Source organism: Neocloeon triangulifer, unplaced genomic scaffold (genome assembly GCF_031216515.1).
Source record: "Neocloeon triangulifer isolate White Clay Creek 2 clone unplaced genomic scaffold, ASM3121651v1 ptg000014l, whole genome shotgun sequence".
Lineage (NCBI taxonomy): Eukaryota > Metazoa > Arthropoda > Insecta > Ephemeroptera > Baetidae > Neocloeon > Neocloeon triangulifer.
Genome location: NW_026775556.1, coordinates 1057421 through 1079025, shown reverse-complemented (window position 1 = coordinate 1079025; position 21605 = coordinate 1057421). Strand labels below are relative to the sequence as shown.

Genomic DNA, 21605 nt, shown 5'->3' with positions numbered 1-21605 from the left:
AGTCACCTTAATTGATAACACGATTATACGACCAAGTGCAGCTCAAGCTTTTATGGCAAAAGAAAAAGGTCAGCGCTTTGATGAATTGCAGCATTTTGGCATTCCAAGCAAAGAAAAACAAAGAAAAGCGAATTTAATTTGCTTGTGTAGATTCTCACCAGTATATCATTGTCAAAAATGCATTTTTTGGAAAATTTAAATCTTATTTCCGCTTTGTTATGGACTTTTTGAGCTTTTTTAAATCGATTTCTGTTAAAATCAGGATCCCATCAGCCGAATGAAAGATTTTGGTGATATCTTGCCACTTAATTTTTTGTAATAAAAGGCGTTTCAATGGTTTTTGTCACCCAAAATATGTAAATATGATTATTTTTTTACAAATAATATTTTTTTGAGATATATCCAAGATGTATTCAGACTGAGATTTGCCAATAACTGCTATAACTAAATTTTTATCCATACTGGGAGAAATAATATAGCCCTAACTCATTACGAGTTTAATTTAATTTATTTGCTGAGAAAAAAACGACCATAAATCTATATTTGAAAAAAGGAAAATCACGTCTGAAATTTCTAGTCTTCAAATAACTTTTGTTCTCTCTCCTTTGTTTATTTTCCATGCCAAAGTTGCAACATAATAATTGGAGAAATAAACTAGAATGATAATGTTTATATTAAAAAGATAAATATTATTTGAAATATTGTTCATTCAAATTTAAATGCTATTTATTTATTTGGTTTGCGAATTTCTGTTTATGATTTTTAAATATGATGCAAACTTTGCACTTAAAGAAGTGGAAAACTTTCTATGGGATTGAAAAAAAACATGCTTTTTTGTTAATTAGAATTCACGTTTATGTAAGAATTGGGAAACACTGATTCTTTTTAGGAACTCGTGCACATTTCTTCCATGACGTCAACTAGTCTTGTGATGTTTTGCTCAATTCCGGAGACAAAAATCCAGCCTTGAACTCGGATTTATAAGGATTCTTGTGAAATGTGTCTTGCAAAATTCAATCTCTTTTATTTCTGTGAAGCATTTGAAGAAAATAAAAACGATAAGACCGTCCTGGTCTATCAGCCTAACCGGCAAAGGTTGGGGTCAAGTTCAGCGTGGGGACATTTTTTACTGGTGAGATAGACAGTCCAGATTTTTCTTCTCATGCGACGCAAACAAAACACCGGAATGAACTGATTTTCATGAAATCATCATAAGTGGGTTTTTTTGGTCGAAATGAAAAACAAGTTGGGGGTTTTTATTAAAAAATAGCACATTTATTACAGTAAACAAAAGTACACTTGAACAATTTATCATCAAGCCAACAATCGACACAACAAATATGTAGTCCAGGAGCTGAAAGATTTGACCCAGAAAATTTTGAGCAAGGCTGTTTATTCGAGAAAACCACCAGCGGAAAGTTTTCCCACACCGTCAAGCAAGAGATTCGAGTTTTTTTTTTTTTTTGTGAATGTATATTTTGCGAAAGGACCTGGCAGCGGCGGATCTCTTTCTCTCAGCTTATAAAATTTATGTTTTGTAAGCAGTGAACACGCGTGAATTGCGGCAAAACAATGTCGGAAAAACTTGCGAATTCTCCACTCGTGGACAATTTATTGAAACAGCTTGCGCATAAATCACTTTGCTATAGAAATAATTTTTCACAATTGACATACGATATACAGCTGGGCTTTTTGGCTATTTTGTTTTTTCGCAATAAAGTTAGTTGGAGAGAGCACATTTATAAATGTTTAGAAAAAGGTGAGCGAAAAGAGTGAACAAGGCGTTTAGGCGGGGCTAAGCTGGCAGTGGCAGGAGTTGATTAATGCAAATTAAAGGATCTGAAAACCTTCACAGATATTGCAAATCTTCATAATTCCGATAATAATTATTATTTTTATTATTAACTCCCTAAGTTTCCAGAAAAGCAAATTCGAAAACACGTTGTTTTGTCCAAAAATAATTTTTTAAAAAGCTTGATCCATTATAGAATTTTTTTATTCTGAACATATTTATTTGTCGATAAAACACAAAATTTCCATTCACCACCAGCGAAGCCCTTGAAGAAAAGACCTAAAATTAAGTCGAGTGCCAATCGAGGGCCGCACGGAAACCGCAGGCCAATTCAGAGCGTGCCACTCTCTCTAGTTTTGTTGCCGCGGCAGTTCCGATTCGCTCGATACACCCCCTAGCTAGCAGCAGCCACAGGTAGCGAGCGAGCACACAGGTTGCCGTGCAATCCGAGGAATTAGAACGCGGCACCGTTTGTGAAAAGAGACACGACCCGAAATTGGCTCATTCTTTTTCACCGTGTAATACAAAACGAGAGACGGCGGAGGCGCACCCCAAATTCATAAAGCCCGGTGTGTGTGTGTCTTACATAATTAATAAAAACAAAATCTCTCCAATTTTTCCTAAGCTTACGCACAATAATTCATGCAGCACTTAATTTCTTGCCTTAATCGTAATCCCTAATTTCAGACTTGAAAGGATTCTTCTTTTCACATAATTTAATGGACTCGTCCGGAAACTATAAAATCAATATATTCTCTGCACAAGGCGGAAAACAACGAGGAAAATTTAATTTGAAAATATCAATTTTTCCTTAATTTTTAATAATTGATTGATCGAGTTCGATAATTGAAAAAGTTGCCTTGCTCAAGTAAATTTTTCAGGTTCGGGAAATCGCCCGTCGCCTGGACTTTTTTTATTCTTCATTATAACTTCTAATAAGTAAGACTGGCTTATTCTTATCTGCCTACTTATTAATTCATTACGTAGAGCTGCTTTTTTAATTATAATTGTAAGCGGAAATGAAACGCAGGCGGCGAACCCTTTTCTTTCTTTCATCGTCTCTCTATGATGATTTTAAACTCCTTGATTATTGTCACCGTGGTAATGAGATATGCGATGCGTGTGTGCACCGGCGTGTTTGTAAGTGTGTGTGAGTGTGTATCTTTTTTTAATTGATAATTATCGCGCAGGGCTGGAATAATTGACAGCTTGGTGGTCCGCCCCGCGTCCCATTGGCTATATTTGATTATGTTTTCATTGTTAGGCCTGCGAGTGGCGCGCGCGATTGTACAAAAACACTTAATATTTAAGAGATAGGTATATAGAGAGACATTTCTGCTGATTGAATATATTATTGTACACTCAGAGAGTAGAGGACATTTACCGCATTTTGTTGTACCATTTTCGCCTCGTTTGTCCGACTAAAGCGCGCGCGAGTGGCGAAATTGCAAGAGATAATCGATCGTGTCTTTTTCATGTGGTCAATTAGTGCAAAAACATAGTGGATCAATTTGTTGACGTGCAGGGTGGCGCCGGTCGATGCGGAAACGAATTTTGCGCCAACGTGTGCATGCGGTAGTTTTTCATTCAAAGGCCGAAAGCAGCGGAACCATAAAGAGAATTTTTGAAGAAAGGCTTCAAAGCGTCTTTTGAAGTAGAGCAAAATGCAACCCGCCTCAGCACTTGACGTTAACTTGTTGACTTTAAACACAGGTTAACCCTCTGTTAATTGCATTCCTTCAGAGATGGAGCAGAAAAGAGAGAGATTTAATTGAATTGAGGGGCGATGAATTTTCCTCTAAGAAGAAAAGTTAATTAATTTGAATTTTCATAACTTGTTTCAACAGCCGAAAACTTTCCTTTTATCCGAAATTAGCTTGTAAAGAGCAGAAAAAGATTATTTTATTTTAATGTGATTTTGAATGAAAGGGTAAGAAAAAGCAAGATGTAAGTTGAAACCAATTTTAGGGACTTATGCAAAGAGAAAATTCCAGCAAATGTTAAAATGAAAATGGAAATTGAAAACAAAATGAGCGCTTGGATGGAATTCTTCAGATTTAAATTTGAATATGAATTAAATCATAATATTTTATCAAGGCAGAAATTTAAATATTTCATTACTAGAAATCTGAAAACTGTTATGAAATATCTTAGTAATCTCAACCAAAACGCGAAATATTATATTTTTTTGCAACATTTTTCAATTTCAAAAATCTGCTTTTTAAAATTTAGAGAGTTGTAAAATCACTTCTTCGTCCCAAGTCGGCGGAGGAAAATCAATTTAAACCGAGCCGCGAGCAAGAGTGCTGGATTCTCAACTTTTTTCACTTTCCTCCTCGCCGGAGAATTCCCCGACGCTCCATCTCTCTCCGCAACAACTTTTGCTTGCGTCGCGGAATAGCAATTAAATTCCTGTTATGCGTCGGAATTAAAAACTGCTCTTCCCTCTCTTTTTAATTTACTCGCTTTCCGCGCGTGAAAAATTGATTCGTGTAAACAAAGTTGCAGTTTTTTTGCGCTGTGCCGACGGCGCGCCAAGTTTTCTCATTATTCGGTGGCGCGCGACTTGGTGACGCGCGACAATAGCGGGATAGACCCTTTTGTGTGTGGAGCTGCACTCAGTCAGTCTGGTCGATAGATGTTGAGCCCCGCGTGTGTGTGTTGCCACCGCACCCGCAGAGAGCACGCACAATTACACAAACAGAGCCGCCACACACACTCGTTTGCCCGAAGAAGAGCTGACAACGTCATTTGGGCCCATTTTCGTACTCTCGCGTCACAAAACGGATCTAAAACTCCGTGTATGTGCGTCCGTGCATCTCTATTATATGGTCGGTTCTGCTTCGCTCGCCGATTAATAATCGCAGCGTCTGGTTAATACGCTTTTCATTTTCCTCCGTGACTTGATTGATTGCCCAACTGTCATGGTGCGAAAAAATTTATACTAATTGCTGAAAGTCGCGGAATTTTTGTGTTAAATTTACGGTTTTTTGGGGTTTGCATAAATTCCTGCGCTTTTTTTCATTAGAGTGATGAAAAGAGGGGAAAAGTTGTGCGCACGCAAAAAAGCTGCGGATAATTTATTCATGCGTACGGCATTTGCATTTGGAAGCAAATCAAGCTGAAGGACCTCTGGGACTTTCATTTAAATTAATGAGCATCTCTTCCATCTCCATTCGAACTTCCGGTACTTAAGATATCCAAAATGGCGCCGCCAGCTTAAAGAGGATGGGTTCAACTTGAATTGTGAATCAGTGCTATGCAACAATTAAAGAGAACCACAATTTTCAGGAATTTAAAATCAATCCAATAATTTCCACAGAGGAAAAGACTGAAATTTCAGTTCAAATCTGTTGTAAGATAAAATCCTTCTCGAAACTAATTTTGCAATTTGTAAAGCGGGGATAAGTTATTGGCCCGAGTGCAATCAAACTTCAAAGGGATTAATAAACTCATTTCTAAAATTATATACGCACTCGCTTATTGCGATGTAATGAAAATCGATGTAAAAAAATGAAGAGGCCGTGATTCGTCGAATGAAGAAAGTTCTGCAAAGAAGCCTTTCTTTTCGCTCCAACAAAGCCGCGGCAGTTTAATCTGATATCGTTTAAGCCGACAATCGATATTAATCCCGCTAAGCTCAGCGCTTGTATAAATTCTATCTTGCACGGTTTCTATATCCATGCTGCGGACGATCTCTCTATTTTATTCATAGCGGATTGAGCCGCATGGTGTGGTTAAATTTATGCAAACCCGCACAACATCGGTCTAGAGCAAGTTGCATAACTTGAATTAGTTCCTAACTGTGAGGTAAATTTACTAAGAAATTAAATCGGAGAAAAACCGAAATCAAAGGGTTAAAAAATACCTTTGAGTGAAATTCTCATTAATTTAAATTACCAAACTACACAGTAAAAAAAACTTGTTTTAAAAAGGGTTCAATTAAATTAATTAATTGCTTTTTTCCGTGTGAAAGTTTGGTGCTCTGATGGGAATCAAAGCAAACACGGTCCGCTCGTGCGAGTACTTGTTTGTCAATTGCGGTTATTTGCACAAAACAAATCTGATCCGTTCGCTGTCGAACTAAACAAACAGCGATTAAATTATTTCAAGCCCGTCGAGGGTGCGAATCAAAGTTCAGCAGCGCAGGGGCGGTGACCTTTGCAGCGCCCACGCAAAACGCTTTTCGCAGCCAGGCGGGCAGGTGTGGATTCGAATGTCCTTTTCGGGCCCAAAGGGCGCTCGCGAGACCCAACTTCGGCCGCACCCGAGGGCTTCCCCGACCACACATTACATTAAAATGCAGAATGGACCTTGTTGTTGGTCTTAACTGCAGAATTTCGTTCGGCCGCAAAATTACCCCGCGCTGGCACTAAATATATCCGGAGCTTTGTTTTATGACTGCTATTTTTCTCTTGCATTTTCCCACGGGACGCGTTTGTTTGTTTATTTCGGTATGCGCCAGACATCTTTCTCACTACCAGCAGATGTGAATTTGAAATTTTACTCTTTTACCAGGAAGGTCATCAAAGCCGCCGAGAGTCTTTGTTTGAGTTTTAGCAAACTTTCTTCGCAGAGAATGGCCTGTTTCGCTCGACAATAGCCCGGAGAGAGATATAAACTTTTCAAAAAATAGTTCTACTCTATATAGCCCTTTGATAAAAAGGAGAAGACAACGCAAAATGCAGTGCATAAGCTCGATTTATTTATTTCGTGTTTGGAAAATAATTTAGATTTAAATTCTAATCGCCCGTTTCCGTTTGGGAGCAAATTCCGAAGCAGGCCATTTTCTGCGTTTCATCAAATTTTATTTCACATATTTTTCGGTGAGCAAAAAATAAAATGGATATTGGATATCATAGGTAGATATATTGATAGGCGTGTGGGTGAAACCTTTTTAGATCAGCTTTTCCCTTTTCGATCGCGGTGAAAATTGAGTCGGCGGACGTGTCTAAATCCCATTTGCACAGAAGGCGCGCGCGAGTGAGAGACAGAAAGAGAAAGATACGGCAAAGTAAACTTCGCCTTGATTTGATCGATTATGGATGTGTGTCCTTTGAGGCGAGGAAATAGAGGAGAGCGAGGTGAAACATGCGCGCTTTATACTTCTGACAGCCTGTGCTCATATCTTTGTGTATTGTTGTCAAGATCAGGGAAAACTTGCAGAATAACTTTAAACTTTAGACGTCAGTTGCAAAAGCACGCCTGGAAGTGTCAAAATTACCGAGAAATCAAATTTCAACTTTTCAGGTGAATATGAACTCCAGCAGATCGGTAAGAGTGGATAGAAGAAGAAAATTTCTGGATTTTTTCATCCCATAAAATTGTAAAATTTGACTTAATTTTTTTTTGTTTCTCCAAAATAAAATGCCAAAAACGTTTATAGCATTTCGAAATATTGAAAGAACTGACGAATCCATTGGTTAGAAGATTTTTCAGAAGAAAATGAAAATGATTTGATTTAGGCTCTTGTGGGTCAAAATTGAAATTGGCTGTAAATATATTAAGAAAGGTCGAGTATTTTAGAGCTTAAATTTGCCGATAAGTTACTCAATTACTGGCAATTTTCACCTCAATTATTTAATTTTTATTTAATAACTCTAAATTTTCCAAGTGGCATTATTGTTTGAAAGAGCAATTATATTCAGTTTTTTTTCACCCCCAACTGAGCCTCTCAAGGTCTTTAAAGAAAAAGAAAAAAACATCCCGAGAAACACTCATTTTCCCTATTGGTTTTGCGTCAGTTGTGAGATGATTAGTTTCAAATTTTCCGTTCCGCGAAAAGCTGCTGAAGTAGAAAACCCGCGGCAGTTGATGACCTTTGACCCGAGAGTCAAGTTGCTCGATTGCGTCGGCGGTGGACTTTTTCCGCCCACACTCGCGCGCGCGATAGAGAAACGCTGGCGAAATGTACAACCGAGTAGAAGTGAGTCTATTGCACTTTGAGAGAGCACGCTGAAGTTAGCTACGAGATACACTTTTCATTCACTTAAATGTAATTTCTGCCACTCTTAATTAGGCGCGCGCGCGTGCCCGTGCTCAACTCGGAATTGGCCGCCGCATGTGGCGTCGATGCAACCTGTTAGGCGGACGCGCCCAGCATGTTGCATATCGCCGCCGATCAATAGGCGCGCGCGGGGAACGAGACGGAGCTCGCAGCTGCCCGCGCGTCATTCGCTCAAGCTAGGCTTCGGCACTGCACCCCCGAGAAGAAGTAGAGTGAAAGCAGGCAGAGAAGCAAAAATCATTTCGAGCTTTCAATCTTGCTTGGCCTCCCTCGCAGTATTTTTTTTTTTATTTATATATAATTGACCGAAATAATTACACTTTTTTGTTCATCCAGTTGGTGCTACGTGTAAAGGAACGACGTGTGCTTTTCAAGTACAGATAGAGAGATTCATTAACGACACCTAAATAGAGGTGCTGAAGTGAGAGATTTTACTTCCAAAGAGAGCAAAAAACGCCAAATTTTCCCCTTTTTTATTTTTCACTATAAAAATTTCACAGAAAATTTTATAACTGCATTTCGGACTAAATTTTTTAATGAATAAATTTCACATAAAATTTGGCGCATTTTCCATTCTCAGGAAGCTCCCTTCTTCAGTACCCCTACACCTAACTTTCTTTCGAACTGTCCGGAGATTTATAATTTTTTTCCTAAGTAAGATTCTTCATTTGATTATAGCATGGAAGTTCTTGCGATTTTTGCTTTGATTTTTAAAAATTTTTTATCCGCGTTGTCAGAGTGGGGGGTGGCACGAAGCTGAGCCACCCCCCGAGCGATCGAGCTAGGAGAGTCGGTTTTCACATTCAGAAGAGATACATTTTACCAAAAGCCCAGCGAAATATACACATTCTTTGACTTAAATTTGATATACTTTTTCCAAGACAACCACGCGCCAGGTTAATTTCGTAGTAAGATCTTTCTTTCTTTTTTTTTTATTTTGCTTCCTTTCTTTCTTTCTGTCTGAAGGCGAGCCGCCAAACAACGAGATATGTGTTTAATTTCACTAATGCGTTCCATGTGAGTGAGCAATTACACTTAACTGTAATTACTTGAATTGCAATTACCTCTCTTAGATATATTATCCATAGTAGTGTTTGTATTTTTCTTTTATATAATTTTTATGTACCTAAGTATTTGCCTGCAGCGATTATTTCCTCTTTTATTAATTTTCTCGCGGTTTCTCTTTTTTTTTAATAATCTCATTCTCGGTTAGATTTTTTGTTCATTAATTACTTGGAAGATGATATCGGGTGGTCTCTGTCGCGATTGCACTCTCTCTGTTATTCTCAATTGACTAGAATTGCTGCTTTGATGATTTGCTCACCGCCAGCCGAGGCATAGCAGGAGCACGGCCGTCGGGGTGGCCACGCGCGTGGCCGCCGAGTTGATGGTGGCGGCCGCCTCGGGGTCCGGGCTGGGCTGCGGGGCCATCACTTCCACTGCAAACAAAAACGCACCGCAACTTTAAATAACTGTTCTATTTTTTCCCACTTCAATATTATAAGCAAATAAATTCAATTAAAAAACAACTTTGGAATTTGTCGTCAAATTTGTGACATCTGGGTACTAATTTTGATTTAAATTTCTAAGAAAAAATATTATAAAATACGCAAATCGTCTCGTTTTAAAAAAATCTTAATTGAGTTATGCGTTGATTTTACAAAGGAATTTCAGGAGAAAAGCAATTTTATAATCTTGGGAATCATAAAAAGTCCAGAAAATTAAAATGGTAAATCTATAAATAGATTAAAAATTTTTAACTCAACAGCAATTTAATTAAAAATGAGTAAGCTAGGCTTATCTTCTTCTGATTTTTACTTCGGATCAAAATTTGATGGTAATTTTATGGGCAGTGAATATTGTTCAAAGTTGATTACTTGCAGCGTCAATAATTCCGAGCTAATTTAAAGCCATGTCCCGTCTTTTGCACGGCACCGACACACTTAAATTCCACACCTCAAAATACCTGTCAGAGCAAGTGTGGGGGGATATAAAGTTGGCGCGTGCGTGCACCCAGTATTAAATGCCTCTCATCCATTGTAAATCAATGACCCACGCGCATTATACAGTGTGGGGGTTCTTGTCAGTGGCCGGGACGAAAGGAAGATTTTCCCCAAGGCGTTACAAAGGCCTGTCTGTTCATCCTCTTAAACTGGACTACACCCGAATCAATCCGTCCACTTCAATTTCGGCCTCTTTAAACGGAAGCAAAATTGACACTCTCGTGTTCTTTTCATTACTCCAGAGAGGCAACCCCTAGCTCGCTACAAAAAACGTTCAAGCTGAGGTTTTCTATTCCCCTATAAAAAAATCTATCAAAGAGATAAAAACCCAAGAGGAATTCTTTCCTGATTGTGTACCTTCTGCCGCAGAAGGAAGCAAAAAAGTATGTCCATCAATCCTTTTTTATGATTGAAATTTTTATTATAATTGCAAAAAAATTCTTTGATTTAAACAATAGCCTCAAAATTGAGGTTAAAATATTTAAATATTAGTATCTTAGACACCAAAGGCGCAATTTTTTTAGCTTAAAATTTAATGATCTTGAATATCAACAATAAACTGTCAATTTAAAAAATCCAATATAAGCAATAAAATCCATGAATCCAAAGTTTTTAATTTTCTAATCAATCTTCTATAAAATTTGCAAAGATCAAAATTGAAACTGAATTGATGCAACTACAGCCTGTACTTTCAATAAAAAAATCAATGCGAGTTTTTTTTAATTGTTGTATTAAAAACAGTCCTCTTTGTAAACTGATCATTTCACTCAAGAAATGTGAGCAACGAAGTTTTGAATTTCACATAAAACCCAAGTTGCTAAACGCGTAAAATCCACAGAGATCCTTAAATTATTTTATTAGACAGTTTCCATTAGTTAATGAAACCGGCAAAAACTACAGAATTTCAGCTCCGACATCACTTTGAAAGAAAATAGCCTGAAGCAAGATTTCGTTTCACACAAAATTGCGCCGCTTATATTTGGTCCCAACGGCAGGCCAACTTTATATCCGCTTATTTTTTGAAAAGAAGTGCCCGGAAAGGGTGGAAAACGCTCGCCTTTTGACTTTCGCTCCGACTTTCTCTCTTTCTTCTTTTATGCCAAGACCTCATTTACAAAACCGCCGCGACGACGAGACGCTTAATTGATGTCTCCCACGCAGTGTTGGCACGCGAATTATGAAAGTCAGATTTATAATGAGAGACAAGAGCGAACTCGGGCAAAGGAAAATTTTAATTTTTCTCAAATTTGATTAATTAACAAACAAGCCTGTTGCAATTAAAGTCTGTTTGCCCAGCCAAAGTCAATTAAAGCATGAGAGGCTGTTCTAGAAGCAATTTCGCTTCGTCTTACTCAGTTAATTAATTTTTGATTGCTTGCCTTCGTCTCAAGTTGACTTTTGCTTACCTGTGAGCGAGGCCATCCGCTTGTCTGCATAGCGCACCACGCTCGGCCTCAGGTGGTTCTCCAGGTCCTGCTCGAAGCCGTGGAAGGCTGGGATCGTGGTGAGGCAGGTCAGTTGCACCAGGCCAGACGGCGCCGTCCCAGGCGCCGAAGTCGGCGCCGCAATCACGTGCTCCTCGTTCAAATCCAGGCTCAGCTGCACCGTCGAGTACGTCAGGTCGGCAAAGGTCCGCTGCCCAGGGAAGACCTGCAACAGATGGTCGTCCACCTACCCCCACCAAAGGCGGCCATTATTAAACAGGGTTGATCCAAATTTTATGTAAATTGAGTGGTGATTTTTTTTATTGAACAATTTTTAAACTTTCCCGAAAAACGAAAATAAGGAACCTTTGAATAAATTTAATTTCAATTTGTATGCAAAATAATTTCCAAAAAAGGTTACAGTTCCTAAAAAATCTACACATCTTCAAAATTGAGTTTCATTTTATTTTTTAAAAGTTCATTTCACCTTGTATCATTTGTATTCTATTCCATTATTTTAATTCCAATGAATTTGCCAAATTAGGTTGAAATTTAAACAATTTAAAATTTAAAAAAAGAAAATTTTCAATTTATATATCTTATTTTGAACTAATCAGATTTGAGAGAGAGGATTTTGCCCATCTCTTGAAGTCTGACGGACATTTGTTGATAGTTTGGAAACTGCAGGTCAGTTAATAGTTTCGAACGGAAAGGTAATTAAATTAGGTGTGTGCCCTCGCGGCGCAGGGATGATCCACTCTAGCGAATATATTAATTTCAGTTTGCTTTGAAGTTTGGCCTGAACAGGGCCGTTAGGGGAATAGAACTACTCGCCTTCTGTCCGTTGACGATCCACGTGATGTCCGCCTCCGGTCGGGACGGACTGGCCGTGCAGTTGAGCTCGAGTTTCTCGCCGGGCAGGTACAGGCCTGGTTTGCGTCCGGTGATGTGCGGGTCGGCGCGCTGCTTCACTGCAAACACGACCCAAGCACGCGATGCTCAATCACACACACAAAGTATATTATATAAATTTGCAATGGTATATGTACGCAGGGTGGCGGACACGCCTTTGTGCTCCCAAGTTTGATTTGCCTCGCCGGCAATAAATTTCAACCAAGATGCAAACAGCTGCCCACGCAGATAATGATATATATACGGACAATCAGAAATAGATTGAAGCGGCTCTGCCATAATCGTTTGAGAGAAATGAATGGTACAAAATAATTAATAAAGCTGGGAATAAGAGGCCACGGACTATTAAACTTGTTTCAAAAGAATTTCACTGTAAATTTATATGAAAAATGCAACTTTCAGTTTAACTTTTTTCAGACTTTTGTTACTAAAGTTTTTATATATTAATCTTCTTTTAAGTTTACAAAAATTTAGAACTATTGATATTTGAGAAATTTTTGATGCATCATCGAATGTTATTCCATCACAGATGCAATTTTTTTGAAAGAATGGATTAATTAATATTAATTTGAATAGAAATTAACTGGTTTCAGTTTTCAAATCATTCAAATTAATTTTACTAATGTGGCAAAAAAAATAAAAATGTAATTTATTTCTTCCTCACATTTTCATTTTTCCATTGAAAGATCTTTCCTTTTATATTTTTGAAATATATGGTGATTATTTTGTGTTACCCTTTTCCTCCAATAAGGCCAACCCACTCTTCCAAATCTTGGTTCGAAAACAAAAATCGATTTGCTACTTTGCGGGAAGGGAGGCTTTGAAGATTCCGTTCTGCGGGTTGCATACCCAAACCTTCAAAGCCTTTTTACCCCCTGGGAAGAACTCAATCGATTTTTGTTTTGCACCCTTGGTTTTGAAAGAGGAATATCTAAGGAGGAAAAAACTCAAATTTCCGTGTTGCGCGTGTTGGTTTTTTAAGCAATTAGAACAAGAACGCTTTTTACATAATTTTCCTTGGGTTAAAATGCGAGCAAATTTGGTGCTAATTAAAAAGGAAATTAATGATGGGGTTGACAGGTGCAAGAGGGGGTTGGAGCCGCCGAGATTAGAATGTTAGTGCAGCTTTTGGCAATTCATTTTCCCCTCGGCTCCCATGACACACACACACAAGAAACCGATCGATGAGAGCCTGTCGAGAGATTACACTCGGTGAAATATATCACATTTCGCCCCGTTTTGAGCGCGCGCGAATAGAATTTCACGAAGAATATAAAATCGGGGTCATACACGTTCACTTTGTGAATAAATTTGGAGTTAATTGCCCGCTCTCGGTTGCTGACAAACAGCGATTTAGATAAAAGAAATATGGAGCAGCGTGGCAGCTCTTTAGCAAAAAGAGATAAGCGATCCGGAGCGGAGAGGAACACGGAACCCTTTGTGCCCTCGCGCGCGCATTAGCCCGCCCGTGTTGTTGGATTATTTTTTCAATAGAGATCAGTTTCTTGCAGAGCAGGGGCATTAGAGGGGTGCGCGCGCACCCTTAAAGCAACACCTGATTATGGTCAAAAAACCAATAAAGCAGCGGGGGGCGCCGGCGCTACAGGCCAACGCGCCCCATTCAACCAATTTAATCGCGGCCTTAATTAAGCACCAAAACAAGCCGTTCGTCATTTTGCCAAATTGTCGTTTTTACGCACTGTTTGAAAATATCAGAGATTATCGTTTTAAACGCGCAGACAAAAAGCTTCTGCGTGCGCCAATTTGGCAGGGGCAATAAAAAGCTATCGGATGACAAAAAAGTCCATCATGTCAACATGTGGCGCAGAAACGATTAGTTTTTGATAAATGAAACGGAAATCGGCTTCAATTCAACGAGGCCCATTTAAAAAGTTACACAATTATCATCCCAAATATGAAATTATTTCTAAAATTTACAGGAAAATTTTAATTTGGTTTCTCTTAGTTGTTTATTTTTTTGCCATTTACTATGCCTAACAGTGTTTCAAATTTTGTTATTAAATAGAATCTTTGCAATGGTCTAGATACTGTTAATAACATCATAGTGATAAAATGAGTTCATTGAAGAAATTTTAAGGCATTGCAACTTATAATAGAATCATTTCGAAATGAATCATATAGTTGATCAATCTACTGTAATTTCTAATCAAAAATAAGATGAAAATAACGCATACTAAAAGACTGAAGAAAAACACGTTCATGTTGCGGCCTTATTTTAAATAATTCCATTCAAAATATTCCAGTAATATTAAAAGCAAAATCAAAAAATAAATTCTAAATATAAGTCGGAGTGCATTGTTAACATTCTGAATTGAGTCAAAATCAGCTGAAAGCTTCCCTCTTGAAATTTTTGATCGCCAATGAAAAATTGTACGCACTAAAAACACACAAATTTAATTCTATAAATAGAAAAATTATAATAATATGGATATTTTCCTATTATTTTTCACAAATATTTGTCTGTATATTTTTTTTAGACTCTCATGACTTTGACCGATATTTTGTTTAAAACTTTAAATTTGCCTCGCCTCCAGGAACAAAATTCACCACAAAGCTATTGATTGAGTGATGCTGACAAATGCGTAAAAAAGTTCATGCCGTGGCGCGGAAACGATTTGTTTTTGATAAATGGAACGGAAAAAGAATAACAGACACGAAATCATTCATCATTTCGTTGGGGCTACTCACGTATGACGGTGAGCTGCTGGTCGTAGGAGGCTTTCGTGTAGATGGGCGTCTCCGTGGAAACCTCGCACGAGTAAAACGCGGTGGCCTCAAATTGCAGGTTGCGCAGCATCACCTGCGGATCAAGGGTCGTGAGAGGAAACATGAGATATAATATGTACATTTCTCTGCACGGAAAACAAACGGTGAGGGAAACTGATGAAGTGCATCTCCACTTTAACACGTCAGCTTAGAGCGACAAAAAGTGGCGCTGCGCCCTTGAGGCTGCGGAGAGCAATTAGGGGGCAAAAAGAAGAGACACTGCCGAGCTGCAATCGCAGGAGAGAGCAACACTAAAAACAAACTTCTCGCCGAGTGATTTCTTTCGCAGAAAACAACTGTGCTCTCCAAATGAACGTGCACAAATTAGCCTTTGACACAAACGACGCCGAGTGCTTTGAAATTTTATGAAACAAACTCGTGGAATTCGGAACTTTTTCCGCGCAACTTTTTATTGACAAAAAGTTTCGAGAGTAATAAATTTTGTAACTAATGGCTTTGTAACTCGAGTGTCGTAAATAAAGGGACCAAAAAGACACTTAATACTTTTAACAAGAATTGGGGAGAAACGAAGACAGTGACGAGCTCTCAACCCTTAAAATGTATGTTGGGAGTCATAAATAAAGTTTTAAAATAGCAAAATTAAGGTTTTCCAAATCACTTTCAAGACTTTAAATTGAGATTTCTCTGTTAAAATACGTACATGCAAATTTTCAGCTTATCACTATGTCAGGACTGATGTAGTTTCATGAAGAATGAAAATTCACTTGCATGGAATCAGCCTCAAAGTGGCAATTAGGGTGAAATTAAATCTTAATTCATTGTTACGCAAGTTTTAACAGAGCTGTGGAAATTTTATCTTCTCTAAAAAGTTGGAAATTATCTTGTAGTAGATTCGGGGAGAAATAGATATTATTTTGTTTTTAGATAGAAATCTCTCTATAATTAAAGTGGATATCAACAACGACCAAAATTTTTTTTAAATCATCAGTTTTGGATGGGATGCATCAAAACTCATCAATAGGGACTAAAATATTTTTAAAATATCCCTAATTTTAAAGTTTACAGTCGTCAGAAATGGTCCCGATTATTGTATTTCAGTCATTCGAAGATAATTTTTTAATTATCTACATTTTGCCAATGGCTCAACCAAATTTTTTGAAAATTTAGAGCTAGACGTAAAAAGACATGGCGCATCTTTTGACAATCTCAGATCTTTGTTTGGGTTGCATATTTTCAAGGGGCAGAAAAATTTAATTTTTGACCTTTTGCCAGGGTCAATGACCTTTGAATTATAAACTTTGTTACCACAGACAAATGATACCTTGGTTCATTAGCTTCAACGTCCCGCCGAGAAAAGTAAAAAATCTTCACCCGTATTAATTTGACAGCAGTTTTAGTAAACCCTTAAGTATCTCCGGTGGCCATATTGAAATTTGAAAAATATGAAATTTTTTTATTACTTGGATATTTTTGGAACCAAAATACGAACTATCATGAAATTTGTTTGCAGAAATCAATTAATTCCAAGCGCTTAAAAATAAGCTTATCTTTGTCGGAAACGAGTTAAATGCAAAAAACCACGTTTTTTGACCTTCAATTAAACGTTTCTCAAAAATTTACGCGGTGACCCCCAATTTTCTTGTGCCAAATCTGTAGCCCGGTTATCAAGGAACATGATGGTGCGTCACACACTTTTGGCAAAGTTATTTTCATGTACTTCAATTACAGTTAAACGATTTTTGTGAAAATTTTACATAAGCGAGCCATGTTAACTTCAAATGCGATTTTCTCAAAAATTTATGGGGTGACCCCTAATTTTCTTGTTATCAAAATGATCCATAAGGTCCATACTAACAGTTCTAAATAATGATTTTGCGATCCTGAGCTCTTGATATCCACTTTAAAAACTGAACAATTTCAGCAGTGCATCAAGAGAACTTCTTAGTAAGAATCAGAAAATGGCTAAATTTAATGTTCAAAATATCCTCAGAAAATAAAACGCACTGACAATTTAATATTGCTCAACGCCAGACGTATAATGTTTTTTTTTCTGTTATAGAACAGCGCTGAAACATTGACCTTTACAATGCTCATTTGTAGGAAACAAACATATCATCTAGTTTGACTAACGTCAGTACCAGACATGTAAAAAGTCCCAATTCGCCGGTGGCAGAACATTATTTTCCTAAAAAAAATTTCATAGCTCGCATGAAGTTAAACAAAATTGGCAATAATGAGAATGACAAATGAGAGCAGACAAAAACTGAGCGTTGTTTTCAATTTGAGAAAATTTTGTCAGAGAAAATTCCAGTTAGCGTTGAAAATTTACAAAGCTGAAACAAAATTTCAGTGTTGAATCCTAACATACAAGGATGGACGCGATCTTAAATTTTGCGATTGCGATGGCGATCTTGAAAATTAAAAATTTTGCGACTGCGATCTTGAAATTGAAAACTCGTGCGATTGCGATCGCGATCAAAAACGTTGCGATCAAATGTATTTTGAAAAAACACTTTTCCGAACGGTTTTTATCAACTCTGGTTTCAGAACGAAGAGTCCGAATAACTATGAACTTCGTTAATGAAAAGTCTTTTTTGAGAAATTTTTCTATCAAATTACCTGAAATTGATACTTTTTCACCCAGATTAAGCATTAAAATTGCTTTCCGCGATCGCGAATGATCGCCTGCGATCGACCACCTTTTGCGATTTTGTCCGTCCTTGCTAATATATTTTCTCATTGAGCAGCATAAAAGATGAATGGGAAAATTATACCTGGCGCTCGTTGGAGTGTCGCCAGTCGAGCTGGGCGCCGGGCGTGGTGAAGTTGCGATAGGGCGGTTGTCGTCCACGCACGAACTGGAACAGCTTGCGTCCGTCGCGCAGCCACTCGACCTTGTGCAGCTGCTCGCGGGCCACGCCGTGTTCGCAGAAGAGCAGCGCCGAGCCGCCCATCTCGACGAAGCGCGGCACCCGCAGCGACACGTGGAACTGCACGCTCCCCTCTGCAACAAAGAAAGCCACCCTTTCAAATCATAATCTCCGCGGCACGAGACTGATAACCCTCGGCGGTAATGAGGTCCCTCCAGATCTCTGCGGAAAACGAGCGCGTCACGCAGGTTGCATAACCGGCACGTCCGCAGGCGCTCGCTCGCGGTTTCCCACGCATTAAATTTTAATTTCGGGCCCCGAAGGGAGGCGCCGACGTCAACCGCTTTGATGGCACGCGCCCGTAAATGTAAAAAAACGACTATGAATAACAAATGCGTCACTATATATATCGGTGCCCTCTTCCTTTCTTTATCTTTTTTTCAGGACCTACTAAATGTTGCGCGCTGCTGATGGGCTTGGTTTTATTTCCAAATCAGGTGGCCGTAACTTGCGAGGGGCAATCCAACAACGGTGTAAATTTTCAAATGGTCCATAATGATCTCACTAAAAGGAACGAGAACCCCTCCTTGGTCACAAAAATTGTTGTTTGTGCAGTTTTTCCAACAAAAACGTTTTTCTGTGGATTTTAAATATATAGAACTCGTGAGGGTTTTGATCATAAAAGGACAAAAAATTTCTTTAGCGTTCATTCTGATCCATGCCTACATAAAAATTTGTCAGGTTGTGTTGCAGTAGTACAGAAATCGCACAAACTTCATAGAAATAGATTGATATTTGCACTTTTTAAATGCAAGAACTTGTTAGATTGTCTTTAATTCATGGGCTATCATTGAAGCTTTGAAAATTTTACAAATCAGTGAGGCTATAGGAAGTTCTCCATTCTGCTTAAGTTTTAAGTCCGTTTAACTCCTCAGTAAAAATTCAAAATATTGAAAAATTTAACGTTTATTAAAATTTAGCTCCAGATGACATAATTTTCAAATAGTTTTCTGTGTGATTGAGAGGGAATATAATAATAGGTTGAAAGATCACAAACACATTTCGTGCCTATTTGTACAAAGAGATAAAATTGGATCGAATCACAACTCTCGTTTTTATTAAAGCCCTGATTATTGGAATTGGAAAAGGATGAGATAACGAGCTAATGAATATCTCCAATAAATTGTATATTTTCCGATCAAAGTTCGCATCTGTTGCTTCTTTCCATGCATCACGGAAAATAACAAGCAAGTTTCGTAACATCATCTCTCATTATTTCATGCCGGGCTGAAAAGTTTAAAGAGCCTCTGGAAATATGAGAATCATTTCAATTATTGCGCGGACGAATAATGAACCCTCTCGGCCGATTTTAATAAACGTTGTGCCGCGGCGGCGCCGGCAAACACAATTAAAGCGAGATGAAATTTGCATTTTAAAACGCACCAAACACACAGAGAGAATAATACCGACGAGTCGCTCGCGGCACTTTTCCTTCAGCGGCAGCACACAAAAGGAAACTGCGTGTTAACCACAAAAGTGGAAATCCGCGCTACGAGAGAGCGACTGGAAAATTAGCCAAAACTTTCCTTGCTCCCGTGCTTGTTAATTTTTTATTTTTTTGTGTGGGTAAAATAAAGTGGCAGGAAAACACGCGGCCGGCGCAATCCGCTTAATGTGGGCTGCACGCGAACACGTTTGATGCAATCCCCGTCGGATATATCAACATGGAAAAATCGTTAACGCAAAGATTCAACAGCGCGCGTCACCAGAGATGGGGACCCGCGCGCCCTCCAGGGCTTTGGATAAAATAGGGGAGCCTCCCACACGCGCGTCACCCACTTACTCAATCCGCAAGCTAACCTGCAGCCAATTTTCCAGGTGCATAAGGTGAGAAATCGCCTCGTTTGTCTTGCCTCGTGAAAAATTCATCCCCGCGTGCGGCGACCAGAGAGCGTGGAAATTTTCCCACTGGCCATTATTGGAAAAACACGAGACGGACGAGCACCTTTTGCACTTTTAAAGACGTAAACTTTTGCAAAACAGATACAGAAGAGTTAAAAAATAAAAAAGCACGTCAAAAGGTACAAAAAGTTTTAGTTTGAATGAAGAAATGATTGATTCAAGATCAAATTGATATTAACATCAAAGCTAAAGTTTCCTGAAAATAGTTGCATCTATTGTTTTAAATTAATTGAGCTCAAAATTATAATTCTTACATTAACATTTAGATTTGTTTAAATCACCTAAAATTTAATTACAGTTGGAAATCATTAATTTTTATATTTCCCTGACGATCAGAATGGCAATTTGTGATTTTTTTAAATTTAATAAAACATTTTTCCCCTCTCATCAACTCTATGAAATATTACTAGACATTTTATCCTTACAAATTATCCCTCAATTGGATTAAGATTTTGGTTAATATATCTGCAGATCAATTTTAATTTAGGATTTGATTGGTAATTCGAAGTCATAAGATTACTTCAGCCATCGCATTTTTGTACTTTTTTTGTCAAAATACTTTTAAAACAAAGTGTTTGTCTGTTTAAGGCTTTGGACGAAAGTTATTGAACAATTCTGAGATTCGACCTATTCGATTTTTACATTTTAGGAAAACACACCATTAAACCGGCAATGAAATCTAGCCGTTCATGAAAAACTAGAAAACTTGTTTCAGTGAAACTGTGTAAGTATGAATAATTCAAAAATATTCAATTTCATAATTTTAGCCATGAAAAACTTCGCCAAAATCAAATCCTAGGAAATTCCGCTTTAAAAACACGCAGGTTGTGAAAGCAGTTTGTTATTAGATGAATTTAAAACGGAAAGAGAAGTGACTGGTGACAATGAAGAAGAGAGAGTAGAATTTATTCACTTTGGGGCCCTCGACGGCAGTACCATTTAAAGCAATTTCATCTTGCGGCGACATAAAGGAGGTGATGAAATTCAAGCGCGATTATATTCGGGCGGATTTAGACGCGAGTGTGTCGTTTCATGAAAAATTCACTCGGCGCAACGCAATCAGGGAAACAATTGCCGCGGCGAGAGAAAGAGAGGGTCGTGTGTCGAGTCGTCGGCCGTTTGCCCACGGCCAATTGCGGCGGCGAAAGGCCGAAAGAAAAGGAGGTCAAACAGCGGAGCGCACGATATCGCCTGTTGGACAACCAGTTGATCCGCCGCGCCAATCAATACGCGGCGCCGCACCGAAGGCAGCGCGCCCGAACTCGCGGCGCCGCTGCGGGGGCACTTGACGGGGCCGCTGGACGGCCCCCGAGGCGGCCACTCACCTGAGAGGCCGACGGCGGCCAGCAGAAGCAGCAGCAGGGGCCTGGCCATGTCCTCGCCGCAGCCCGGGCGCTCCAACTCTGAGCCCGGGGGCGGCACTGCGCAGATGCGCCCCCTCGGCCGCGGCGCAGGGCGGCGCCCGCCGCCTGCGCCTCCGCGGCCGCCCGGCCGTGGCCGCCTCTAATTTTTCTCTAATCACGCGCATCGACCACTAGTTGAACATTTATTTTTTTTATTTCTACATGCGCGCGTGTGTATAATTCGTCCGCGACCATTGCACCCCCTCGATCATCCCCCGAACCAACAAATCTCTCTCGCTTTGCCACATTTTATGTGGAAATGCTAAGCACCGTATGAATCAATGATGATGCGTCACACAGACGTACATACACACGCCGAAAGACCTTTCACTCCCTTCCGACGACAGCCCTCGTCGCGCCGCAACCCCTCAAAATCCAATACGTACTTCATAAACACCTGTATCTCAGACCATTCTCTTTTGTTGTGCGAGGAATCAGAAATTTCTGAAATACACTGTTCGAATATATTTGGGAAAATGCAATT

General features: G+C 39.0%; 1 protein-coding gene across 1 annotated transcript; it reads right to left on the bottom strand.

Moving 5' to 3' along the window:
- Positions 1–1447: 1447 nt before the first annotated feature.
- On the bottom strand, positions 1448–21109 carry LOC132200990 (uncharacterized). The gene is made up of 6 exons (XM_059626834.1): positions 21044–21109; positions 17661–17890; positions 14848–14959; positions 12061–12197; positions 11209–11473; positions 1448–9238 (listed from the first exon to the last, which is right to left on the bottom strand). Exons 1-6 carry the CDS (start codon positions 21090–21092, stop codon positions 9120–9122), a joined length of 912 nt encoding a protein of 303 aa, XP_059482817.1. The 5' UTR covers positions 21093–21109; the 3' UTR covers positions 1448–9119.
- Positions 21110–21605: the final 496 nt, after the last annotated feature.